General features: G+C 38.5%; 1 protein-coding gene across 2 annotated transcripts in view; it reads left to right on the top strand.

The window, feature by feature from the left end:
- Positions 1-13,179, top strand: part of LOC105467648 (thyroid stimulating hormone receptor) — a 181,973-nt gene that overhangs the window by 144,364 nt on the left and 24,430 nt on the right. Inside the window, exons 9-10 of one of the 2 annotated variants that reach the window (XM_011717349.2) lie at positions 5,725-5,802; positions 5,974-6,541. In XM_011717349.2, coding sequence (XP_011715651.1) covers positions 5,725-5,802; positions 5,974-6,043 — 148 coding nt within the window. In that variant the 3' untranslated portion in view covers positions 6,044-6,541. Of the gene's footprint in view, positions 1-5,724; positions 5,803-5,973; positions 6,542-13,179 lie in introns of those variants that run through there. The other variant, XM_011717347.2, reaches the window with a different exon arrangement.

The raw sequence follows: 13,179 nt of genomic DNA, 5'->3' as shown, positions 1-13,179 counted from the left end.
CATGACATGTTAGCAATTTGGTGATTTCTCTAGAAGTTTGTCCAGATATCATTAGGTTCTCATTTAAACAACGTGTCATCCAAAAGAGTAATCATCCCCCATCATTCCACTTCATGACAGTTTACTGAAATTAGCAGATTGACTTCATTTACACTCATTTTTTAAAATGTAACTGAATAATACAATTACAGCCAAGTTGGACAAATTCCACATCGAGTGCAAGTGCTGATGCCGCAGCAGCAGTCAAGTAATTAGTTAGGATTTCATGAAAATGATGGCAGATGTGTAAAAGCACGTTGTCCTATGACTTCCTATGGTGCCAAGAACGCTGTCATCACTCAGAGGTGAAGGTGAAATTAATAATAATACAAGCATCCCTTGCTCAACAGAAGTTGAACTGTACTTGGTCACAAGTTAAGTCACACATTCATTGTTTGGAATCGCTTTTCCATCCTCTTTCCACACAATCTGCGTGGGGATATGTTGCTTCTCACAGAACGTCTGATTCCCTGTATCACATTTCCTTCCGTCAAACTCTAGAAACTAGCTACTATCTGACAGTAAAAATTTAGGCAGGAATAAAAATGCCATTTTGACGTGCTAAGAGCCCACCAATACACTGATTATTATAAACAGAGTCAACACAATTAATGCACTAATTAGCATCATGCATTAGCTGATTCGAAGTAAAATACCACATCTTGGCACACTGGGAAAAGACAATGATAGAGAAGATTATAGGATTAAGAAGGCTATTATTTATCATGGGTTAAGTATTTGAACAGCTTGCAGGATATACTCTAAGGCTGACTTTTCCCTCTGCCTATTGAAAGCTTGAGTATTTTCTCACAGGTTACATTTACAAACAGGTGTCCTGATTTCTGCTACAAAAGGATTTCCATAGAGCAATCCAGCTTCTCTTTAAACTAACATGAGAGGTAGGCAGGGGGTTCGTTTAATTTTCTGAATTACCAACGCTGTGGGAGGAAAACATGGTTCCCCACAGAAGTGTTCCCATGAGAGTACCATAACATAATCAGGGGCCAGCCCAAGTTCCCCCTAAAGGGACTGTGGAGGCACAGGCTGAAATCCCATCTTGGAGCTGAAATGTATCCTAAAACTCCCCAGAGAGCCAAGTTCAGCAGCAATAGCAAATTCTCTTACCACGGCATCACACTCCTCTCTCTGGCATTGATCACGTTTTTCTAAACCTGGTGTAGAGGGTGCCTCTTTCTAGGAGTCACCCAACAATCAGGCTTTCATTCCTTCCTCCAGCAAGTCTTCATTGAATGGCCACTATGTGCCAAGAGTGAGTCCAACAGAAAAGGGCGTACATACACACACATATTGTACACATAATACACATAATACTGACTTTGTCAATTGAATATTTTCCTCAGCTGAGTCCTCACCACCTTCATTTTCCTGACTGCCTTGGTCTTCCCTAAGTGTGAACTATTCACAATCTTAAATCAAGGCAGGGCTTCTTAACTCCCTGTATGGAAAAGCTGACATCTCTTTTCTCAGAAGAACTTCATTTCTTCCAACAGCTTCTCAAAGAGGAATAAGCCCCAAGCAGTGAAAAGCTGTTGAACACATAGAGTGTAGCCATGTCTATCTTATTCTTAAAGGAAATACCAGTTCTTTTCTCATAAGCCCTTTCCAGTATAAATATTTAGAAACCCTGACTTTCAAAAAGTATTTCCTTTCATCTCTTACTACAAGCCTTTTGAGTCTCTTTTAAGCTACTTTATGTTCATCTTCTCCTTGCAAGGGGTAGTTTTTATTATCACTCCCCTCTAAAATAATCACTGTCTAGAGTAGGCTAACCAGAGAGCCTACCAAGATTTGTGAATGATTTATCCAAGCTGGGTACAGATGTCGATTTCAGAAGAATCAAGGTAAGTCATGGTCAAGGAATCAGTTTAACTAGACTGATAATCCCAGGAAATATCATGTGATAAATGAGGTTGATGGAAGCACTTTCTTCCTGGATATCAAGGCTTCTGTATATGTATTTTCCCTCCTCACTCTCTTGACTTCAGATGGAAGGCAAGAGCAGCAAGCTGAAGCAAGGTTAAAAAGCCAAATGAGGCAGCCCTCAAATCTGCTGAAGGCAGAGTGATGGTTTCACTTTTAAGCATCTAATTATCTCTAAGAGGTAAAGTACCCAAACGGCCATGCTGGTTTTAGAGAGCACAGTCTCCGGAAGTGTCCGTTCATCTCCGTTCAGCTTGGCCGGGGCTCCTCTGCATCCTCCTCCTCCCCTCCTGGACTCTGGCTGGCTTTTCCAGTCTGAAGTCTTCTGCAGAGTTTCTGGTAAACTGCAATGCTTATCAACCAGGCTCCTTATCCTCAGGAGTATATTAAATATCAGATGAAAACACTGCAGAATTGGACAAGCAATAATTTAGTTTTACAATAATTGCTAATGATTAGAAAGAACAAGCTGAATTTCACTTGCAGCAGTTAGAGATGAAGAGGAAAAACTGAGATGAGTTCACCGGCTCTTACTTGATTTTCAACAGCCTGGGAACAGAATGTGATCTGTAAGCTGCATTGTCCAGAGAATACAAAAAGAGATGCAAGCTATGCAGCCCTTGTACTGAACTTAGTTGTCTTTTTACAAAATCATGCTGTTCAATATCTTCTCTGCAGTTGTTGTTTTTTTCCAAGGTGGATTTTGCCCACTCCAGGTGTCACTGACCAAAGGAATTCCATGGACATAGTGGGTTAAAGGAGAGTCCAACAATGATCAAGTGAGGACTGTGATTGAAGCCACTGGGCAGGCACAGATTGGCTGCTTAGCCAGGTCTCTGAATGTATTTGAGACTTATTGACTCTCCCTATGTCACACTTAACAATGCCCTGAATACTGGGTCTTCAGCCCAGAAGAGGCCAAGTTTGGGCTATACCCTTGAGGTGTTTGTAAACCAGATGCCTGAAAAGTCACTACCTCAGGAAGAACAGTTGGTCAAATGCCACCACACCAGAAGCCAAGTCTTCTATTGTTTCACTTTTCATTATTTTTTCTTTAAAGCAATCATCTGTGTTACCCTAAGAGTTTAACACTGCCCATTTTACTGTCGTGATGAAAAAGTATATTGATTTATTTTCTACTCATTCACACATTCATCCAACAAGTAGTTGTAGAGATGGTGAACTTGGCACTGGATAGACATAGAACTTTCATTCTGGTTGGGGAGACAACCAATAAAGTAAACAAGTAAATAAACAAGGCAATAATTATGGATTGTGATAATGCTGTGAAAGAAATAAAGAGTGTATGGAGGCAAAATGGTAATGAGTACCTTAGATTAGGTAGTTCTCAATTTCCATTTAAGAATAAAATTGGACTGGCGCGGTGGCTTATGCCTGTAATCCCAGCACTTTGGGAGGCCGAGTCGGGCAGATCAATTGAGGTTAGGAGTTCGAGACCAGCCTGGCCAACATAGTGACATGCTGTATCTACTAAAAGTACAAAAATTAGCTGGATGTGGTGGCAAGTGCCTGTAGTCCCAGTTACTCAGGAGGCTGAAGCAGAAGAATCGCTGGAACCCAGAAGATTGCAGTGAGCAGAGATCACGCCACCGCATTCCAGACTGGGCGACAGAGTGAGACCCCATCGAAGAAGAAGAAGAAGAAGAAGAAGAAGAAGAAGAAGAAGAAGAAGAAGAAGAAGAAGAAGGAGAAGGAGAAGGAGAAGGAGAAGGAGAAGGAGAAGGAGAAGGAGAAGGAGAAGGAGAAGGAGAAGGAGAAGGAGAAGGAGAAGGAGAAGGAGAAGGAGAAGGAGAAGGAGAAGGAGAAGGAGAAGGAGAAGGAGGAGAAGCAGCAGGAGAAGCAGCAGGAGAAGCAGCAGGAGAAGAAGAAAGAAGAAAGAAGAAAGAAGAAGAAGAAGAAGAAGAAGAAGAAGAAGAAGAAGAAGAAGAAGAAGAAGAAGAAGAAGGAAGGAGGAGGAGAAGAAGAAGAAGAAGAAGAAGAAGAAGAAGAAGAAGAAGAAGAAGAAGAAGAAGAAGAAGAAGGAAGAAGAAGAAAGAGGAAGAGGAAGAGGAAGAGGAAGAGGAAGAGGAAGAAGAAGAAGAAGAAGAAGAAGAAGAAGAAGAAGAAGAAGAAGAAGAAGAAGAAGAAGAAGAAGAAGAAGAAGAAGAAGAAGAAGATTGAAAGACCCAAAAATATATACCAATTTATGACATGTCATTTTGTGGAGTCCCAGCACTTACACATCATTTAGTGATTCCCTCATCCTGCCCAGAAAGAAGAGACTTTTTCAGCACTGGTGATTGGTAACTCTTCTTCCTCCCACGGCTCCAATGAAGACTCATGTCTGGGTCCAGTTAACCAGGAGGGACGTTTCTCTGTGAGGGCTCTGAAGAAGAAATCTTTCTGACTGAAGGCTTAATATTATTATTAACCATTACCCTTAAAAATGTTCCACCATGAAGAGCAGACCCCATAAGCAGAATAATGGAAGTATTAGCCATATCTAAGCAGACCTTCTAAGGGTCTCTGCTATATTCTTTTGCATCGACAGGTGGCCACTCGCTGATGTTTAAGTGGACTCGGTTATGTTGTGAGTTATTCTAAATGTATAAATTGGGAGCATTTGTAACAAGGATATATATGTGCTATGCTTCTTTTTAGATAATTTTGTTGTGTAATAAAGTTAAGGGGAAACGGCCAGTTTCAAAATCCTTGGATGCTTTTATCCATTTGGAGGGAATTTGATTTCAAAATCACTTTGTAACTTAAATTGCTCCAAAACTATTTTACCCTCTAATGCCCGGTGTGTTTTTAAAATGGCAAGGCCAGTGTGCCCATCAAAGCTCTTCCATGGAAGGTTGATGATTAGATTACACAGTAATCTCAAGCCACCGGGAAGGCACAGATTGGCTGCTTTAGCATCTTAGCCAGGTCTCTGAATGTATTTGAGACTTATTGACTCTCCCTGTGTCACACTTAACAATGCCCTGAATACTGGGTGTTCAGCCACTACCAGAAGAGGCCAAGTTTGGGCTATACCTGGCACAAAGAAGATTACAGAGTAATCTCATAAACACTCCTCATACACACTATCGGGTTGTCAGATCAAATACAGGCCACCCAATAAAATTTGAATTTCAGATCAACAACAGATAACTTTTAATATAAATATTTTTAAAATTGCATGGGGAATATTTTTACTAAAAAATTATTCATTGTTTATCTGAAACTCAAATTTAACTGGCATCTTGTATTTTTATTTGCTAAATCTGACACCCTTACCCAAAGAAAAGATCTGAATCTCCGACAGTCCTCAGCATCACTCACCACCCTCACCATCTTCATTCCATTCCTGATTTAAGCCTAGTCTTCGAAATTAAATGGGAATACTAATTAATACTAAGAAACAAAATTTGGTATTAAAGAGGATTGCCATTAAAAAGGACTAAAAAATACAATTGCCACTGGCCTGGAAAATAGAGAATTAAATCAACTTTTAAGAAATTTAGGTATGCAAATTAGATCATAAACATGCTCATTTTCAAAAACTTCTGCCATAATTAATGTGTATAAACTTTATACAATTGAAACCTAGAATGTTTTAAGTGCTTACGCCAGAAGAAGATAAAGTATCTTCTAAATTCTTGAAATCAGTCAATACTATGGTCACATTTTATTCTGATATTTGTACTAATTTGGTGTGATTTCTTAAAATCACCTAATTCATTCTCTCTCTCTCTCTAGTTACCTAAACAAGAACAAATACCTGACAGTTATTGACAAAGATGCATTTGGAGGAGTATACAGTGGACCAAGCTTGCTGTGAGTCAGACATACCAAAGAATATTTTAGTCTTTTTTTTTTTTTTTTTTTTTTTTTTTTTACTTTTTTGGAATAGATGGAGACATTAGGGGAGAACCTTATGTTCGGGGTAGAGAATGTTGCTGTCTTGGGTAAAGGCTTCTGCAAGTCCCTTTTTTCCTGGCTGTATAGGCTACCTCTTGGAAGAAAGTCCTTGTCCTTTGAGACTCAGAAGGCCCCAAGCTCCACTATGCCATCCTGATGCCTGATAAGGCAGCCACCTTGGTGTTCATGCTCACAGGGGCTCTGTTCATGGAGCAGATTCTGTTTGAAAAATTTTGAAATGCAAGGTCCACAACTAGATGGAAGGCACTCTAGTCTTTGCAGAGAAAATATACCTGAACGTGCATTGCACAATGCCTGGCACAAAGAAGGAAGAATATAAATGATAGTTTGACTCATCTCTGGAAGAACTTACAATCATGGGGAAAGATGGAATAAAAACATTTTTTAAACAGCATGAAAACATACCTATTTGTGCATTTCCTTTGATTTACACCCCCGCATCCGATCAGTGATCAGGTTCTACTGATTCTGCTTCCCTGAAGCCTCTGTATCATCGCCACCTTCCTCATTCCCTTGGTTTTGCCTCAGTTTAGAATCTCACCATTGAGCATCCACTTTAGTCCCTGCCAAAGTGGAACACAGCACCGTAGAGATGCACAAGATAATCTGTTAGGGGCGAGAGGAAATATTAGAGGTTCTATTTATACTTATTTTTAAATAAGAACAAATTAAGTTTTATTAATCTTTTATTTATAGATAGCCACTGTCCCTCAGGTGTCAGGTAGTGGGTGGATGCCTCCTAGAGAAGAGTGAGTGATCCACAGTCCTGAGCACTGGGTACCTTCACTCTTTTACCTTTAACAATTTCATTTCACTTTCAGATTGAATGCACCCAGGTAAGTGCGTTTAAGGTCCTGTTCTCTTAACACATAGGCTCCATCCATATAAGAGGTCAGAGTGATCTTGAAAATCTGCTGTGCTACGTGGGGGTTCACTGTTAATTCATGGCAAAGTACTTAAAAGCATTATGCATTTTTCTTTTTACAAGAAGACAAGTGGGGAAAAATGTATTAACCTTTTCTGTGATAAAGTCCATGTCAATAATTTTTTACCTGGAAGATATTTTTCAATAACATTTTTATATCAGCTTCTTCAAGATTAAAGTACTATTTCACCAAATAATAAGAAAAGTCATTGCTTTTTGAAAGAAATGTATGCTTTAGAGAAAGACTTTAGAAACAAGTATTTGGAAACATTCACATATTATATGATTTTCCTGATTAAAAAATGATCATGCCATAAAAATTCTGTTTGGTTCAAATCAGAAATAGAATTTTAACCTGTTTTAAATCTTTCAAATTAAGTTTGTTATGAACTAAACTGTTTCTGTCTTCCTAAGTTCAAATGCTGTAGCCTTAACCTCTAGTATCTTAGTATGTGACTATATTTAAAGATAGGGTCTGTAAAGAGGTAATTAAATTAAAATGAGGCTGTTAGGTGAGCCCTAATCCAATCTGACAGGTGGCCTCATAAGACAAGGAGATTGGGATACACAGAGAGACACCGGGGATGGGCACTTACAGAGGAAAGGCCATGTGAGGCCACATCAAGAAGGTGGCCATCTGCAAGTCAGGCAGAGAGGCCTCAGGAGAAGCCAAACTTGCTGACACTTTGATCTTGGACTTACAGCCTCCAGAACTGTAAGAAAATATATTTCTGCTGTTTAAACCAGCCAATCTGTGGTATTTTGTTACCATAGCTCTATCAAAGTAATACAGAGTTGTAATAGGTTTAAAATCCGTGTGTATAAAATGTGAAAATGAAACACCTCCAGATCACTTTGCAAAAACAACTGATTGACATCAGAAAATATAAAATGTCATTAAAACATGTATTTAATTACTGGATTAGATTGAAAACTGAGAATCTTAGTTTAATAAACGCAGTGAAGCCTGCTCTATTCTTGGTGAGATACCTGTCTTTGGTAATTTTTTCAACTAGGACAGCCATTTAAACCAAAATCAAAATAAACTGAACCAAAAGCAGACTTTGAACAGCCATAGCCAAAAGGGTTAAAGATAATTTTCAAAACTAATTAAGCATATTTGATAACATTGCTTTTGCTTTTGTGAAACTTTTAAAAATATGTATTACTTATCCTCATTGCATTATATTAAAATGTATGTTTAGTGTGTTATGGTATATATAATATAGTATTACGAAAATATATGTATAGGGTTCATGACTATTTGTATGTCAGTGGTACATACTCAGATATTTTTTACTTATTAATATGTGAGATTGAAAGAATTTGAAGACCAATAGTGTAGACCAGAACCACTCGAAGTGAGTTCATTGCAAGGTAAGTGGCTGTCCAGGACGTACAGCAAAGCACATCTTCTTTTTTGGAGAAAGTCTTGTCATGAAAATGAAGTCAACCAAACTCAACAGTGTGTTTAGTTGAAGTAGCTGGGTTACATCCAGCATACGCTTCTTATACTTGGATTGGTGAGAAGCTATTGGCCAATGGGCACCATACTTTGAGTAGCAGTAGTCTAGATGATTAGCGTCTCCAAATCTGACTCCTGCCTTTATTTAGTCTTGGTTCCTCTCAAATCCACCCTCCCCAAACCTCTTTGGATTCACATGCAAATAGAATCTTAAACCCAATACTGGCCTCCCATTCCTCTTAGGACAGAGGTCTTGGTGTGGCATGCAAGGCATTGCCAAAATCTTCAGCTTTGTCTTTTACACTGCTTTACACCTCTGACCAATGGTCCACCCATATCGAACCTCTTAGCTCCCTTAATTCTCCAACCTACTTATACTGTTATGCTTATGCTTATACAATATACTTATATAATATGCTTATGCTTATACAATATAGTTATACAATTCTGGTTCATATTATAATGCCTGAAACACAGTATGAGCTTAATAAATATTTGTGACATTAATACGGTACTCAAAAAATAATTAAAGCACTCTTCTGTAAATACTATAGCATTTAAAGAGCAATCATATTTTGAAGATATTTTAGTCTGTTGTCCTCAAGCGAATGTATCCATTTCTACTTCTTTGGAAGTGGTCAAACTATCTGCTTGTACCGCCTAGAGGTTGTTTTTTATATTTATGGCAAGATATTCTACAAGACTCTCCCACTAAGTTAAGAGCATTTGTGCAACTGCTTGAAAATGCTTTCCCTGCCTCTTGGTGGCATTCCAGGTTGTGGAAAGTGACAAAGATGAGGAGTTATACCTGGAGTTGACTCCTAGCCCCATCACTTACTAACTGTAAGACCCAAGTCTTAGTTTTCTCATCTGTCAAAACAGGATAAAGTAAACTAATAAAGTTTAAATAAGATAAGAAAGGAACTAAATATGTCCTCAATAATGTTAGACATTATTATGATTATTTTCACTTCTTCTTGAACTTTGACACTTCATTCTTCTGATCTGTTCTAACCTCTCTGATCACTCCTTCCCCATTTCTCTCCTTAGCTCACTGCATCATTCCTCAAAATGGGGTTCCATCCTGGGTCCTGGCTCTTTCTCCTCTGTATCTTCTCCTTTGGTTAAATCATCTGTTCACAAGTATCATGAGAATGTGAATGATTTCTAAGTTTGGGGTCTCATATCTTAGTTCTTATTTGGCCATTCACCCAGCTGGAATTCTCTCCTTGCTCCCCCTCATTCCTATCCATTCCCATCAATCTGGTTAAACTCTCCCTAGCTAACCTTTGAAAATGTACAATAAGCATTTACTGATGAGGACTTGCTAAGCTTGGGATTCTTCACTGGGTGCTGTCAATAGGGGAGGGTCACTATGTTAAAGAACAGTGAGCGAAAAGCCTCATCAAGAAGGTGACAGTTCAGAAATTATCTGAAAGAAACAAAGGGGCAAACCTGGGGACAATCTGAAAAAACCATTTTAGACAAGTGCAAAGACCCCCAGGTGAGAATATACCTGGCGCATTTGAGGAATAGCAAGGACGCTATTGCCGCTCAAACAGAGTGAAGTAAACAGGGATGAAAAAAGTAAAAGCTGTGATCAAAAAGATGATAGGTTTCAGGAGCAACTTGCGGATGGTCTTAGAGGCCATCATCAGGTGTTTTGATTTGCTCTTTAGATAGAGGGGAAGCCATAGGAGCATTTTGAGCATAGGTGTGTCACAATCTGACTCAAAGTTTCACAGGAACATGCCGGCTGTCGTGTTGAAAATAAACTGTAGGGGACCAAGTATGGAAGCAAGAAGACAACTTAGGAATATGCCAAAATAATATAGGCATGAGATGAAAGTAGCTTGCACTAAGGCAGTAGCAGTGGAGATGATGAGAAATAATCTGATCCTTACTATACTTTTTAAGGTAAAGCCAACAGGACATGCTGATGGATTGAATATGGTGGATGAGAGAAAGGAAGGAATCAAGGAGAACTGTAACGATTTGTGACTGAGCAGTTAGGAGAATGAAATCACCATTTCCTCAGTTAGGGAAAGTTAGTTTGAGGTCCCATGATGCATGCAAGCAGGCAGTGATATATGGGGGTTCAAAATTCACAATAGAGGTCAGGGCTAGAGATACATTTGAGATTCTTTGGAATATAGCTGGTGATGAGGGTATACAGGTATAGAGGAAATCTCAAAAAATGAATAGAATTGAGACTTCTGAACTCTCCCTACTAATGTGATTTTCCCTGATCCCTTTTTAAACAACATTAAAAGGCCAGTACTTCTGAGAAAATATAAATAAATTAAAAAGCATGTATTTTTAATGACAAAGAGTAGGAAAGGTGATCATGTGAGTAAGTGATGAGTGTCTTCAAAAACCAAGAGAGAGCTGCACGCTAAGTACTTGCATGGGTGAAATCAATAAAATGCAAGCTAATTCAAATCACAAAATCTAGGAAATATTTTATCAATTAAAGCTTAAGTGTTCTGCAAATGAGAATATAGGTGACATTGAAGCTGGTTGGTCTCATTCTGCACACTCAAGCACTACTTCTTACTCATCCCAGAAAAAGACTAGAATTTTCTTTTTGTTAAAATGTCATCACCAAGACTCAAGGAGAAAAAGCACAGTTGGGGTTAGAAGGCAGGTACTGTTCTGAAAACAGGATTATATGAAAATTTACATTCCAAAATGTAAGAACAACAAACCTCTTATCCACTCAATTCATAGAATATTGGCATCAGAATGTATACCCTCCAAGTAAGAGATGAGAGTACTGAGGAAGCTGACAGGCCCAAGGAAAAGAAAAAAAAAAAAAACCTAAAAAAAGAATCACTGATAGTCTCCTAAACTCACCATAGTAATGCCCACCAGCCAATAAGCTTCCACACATAGAGCTTCCCATAGGTCTCTCTTACAAACAAGAACAGACATCCAAGAACCAGCAGACCTTTGAGGAAATCCATTGACATGAAAAATGTCAATGTCTTATAGTTTTCAGTGTACAGATATTTCACCCCCTTGGTTTAAATTTATTCCATTTTTTGTTTTGTTTTGATGCCATTATAAATGGGATTGTTTTCTTTATTTCTTTTTCTCATAGCTTATTATTTGTTTATATATAGAAACACAACTGATTTTTGTAGGTTGACTTTGTATCCTGTAACTTTACTGAATTCATTTCTTAGTTCTAACAGTTTTTTGGTGGAGGCTTTAGGGTTTTCTGTATAAGATAATGTCATCTTCACTCAGAGACAGTTTTCCCTCTTTCTTTAGGATTTGGATGCCTTTTATTTGTATTGCCTAATTGTTCTAACTAGGACTTCCAGTACTATGTTGAATAGAAGTGGTGACATGAAAAACAAGGACTAGAATAAACAGAAAAAGGAACTTGGAAGGAACAGAGACAATGCAAGAACCAGAAGAAACTTTCATAAAAGTTATGACAAATATCCTCAGAGAGACAATGTTCTACATGCACAAAATAATTCCTTATACAGGAATATTCGGAAAATAATAAAAGAGCTTTTGAAAATTAAAAACATGAAAGCCAAAACCAAAAAAGTAAGCAGAAGTTGTTAAAGATAAAGGGAAAAACAGCACTCAGTAGAGATGGCAAAAAAAAAATATGAAATAGAGGAAAGAAAAAATACGAAAATTAGAAATTCAAGCCAGGAGGTCCACAATTCAGCTAACAAAAGTTTTAGGAAGAAAATACAAAAACTAAAAAAGAAAATAGTGTAGCAGATTTCCCATTAATAAAGAAAATGAATTTTCAGAATAAAAAGACCCACAGAGAACCCATATGGCAGAAAAAAAAAGTGGGAAGGCATGAAGGTACATCATAACACATGAAATCAATGGGATAAAAATAATAAATTAAAGGCGTCTAGACAGAGAAATCATGTGACCTGTGCAGGCTGGAGAATCGGAATGCCATCAACTTTCTCAATGGTGACATTGAAGAAGACCATAGATAGAATACACCTTTTGAATTCTGAAGGGAAAGTCATTTCCAAACTACCAATCAAGTATGATTGATAAAATAAAGACATTTTCTCACATGCAAAGTCTCAAAGCCTTGATTTCCTATTCGTCTTTTCTTGGAGCATAAACCAGGAAAGAGAAAAATGAGGACTTTGTTAAAACAGTGATCAACACAGGAAAGAAGCAAATAGAAATCCCAGATGACCACAAAGGGAGGTCCTAGGAGTCTTGAGAACATGACATCTACATCAGAGCTGAAGAATGAAAACTCCTCCAAGAGGAAGGTCTTCTAGAAATAAAAGAGGGTTGGCTGGGCACAGTGGCTCATGCCTGTAATCGCAACACTTTGGAAGACGGAGACAGGCGGATCACTTGAGGTTGGGAGTTTGAGACCAGCCTGGCCAACATGGTGAAACTCCGTCTCTACTAAAAATACAAAAATTAGCCAGGCATGTTGGCACATGACTGTAGTCCCAGGTACTCGGGAGGCTGAGATAGGAGAATTGCTTGAACCCAGGAGGCAGAGGCTGCAAGTGAGCTGAGATCGCACCACTGCACTCCAACCTGGGCGACAGAGCAAAACTCCGTCCCCCAAAAAAAAAAAAAAAAAAAAATGGGTTGATAGATTATTTGATGGAATTCATTGTGTGAAAAACTGATTTGAAACAGATTTTCTTTTCTTTTCTTTTCTTTTTTTTTTTTTTTTGAGATGAAGTCTCACTTTGTCACCCAGGCTGGAGTGCAATGGTGTGATATCCGCTCACTGCAACCTCCACCTCCCAGGTTCAAGCAATTCTCCTGCCTCAGCCTCCCAAGTAGCTGGGATTACAGGTGCCCACCACCACGCTTGGCTAATTTTTATATTTTTAGTAGAGACGGGGTTTCACTATGTTGG

This window comes from Macaca nemestrina, chromosome 7 (assembly GCF_043159975.1).
Source record: "Macaca nemestrina isolate mMacNem1 chromosome 7, mMacNem.hap1, whole genome shotgun sequence".
NCBI lineage: Eukaryota > Metazoa > Chordata > Mammalia > Primates > Cercopithecidae > Macaca > Macaca nemestrina.
This window is presented reverse-complemented; position numbering and strand designations above follow the sequence as displayed.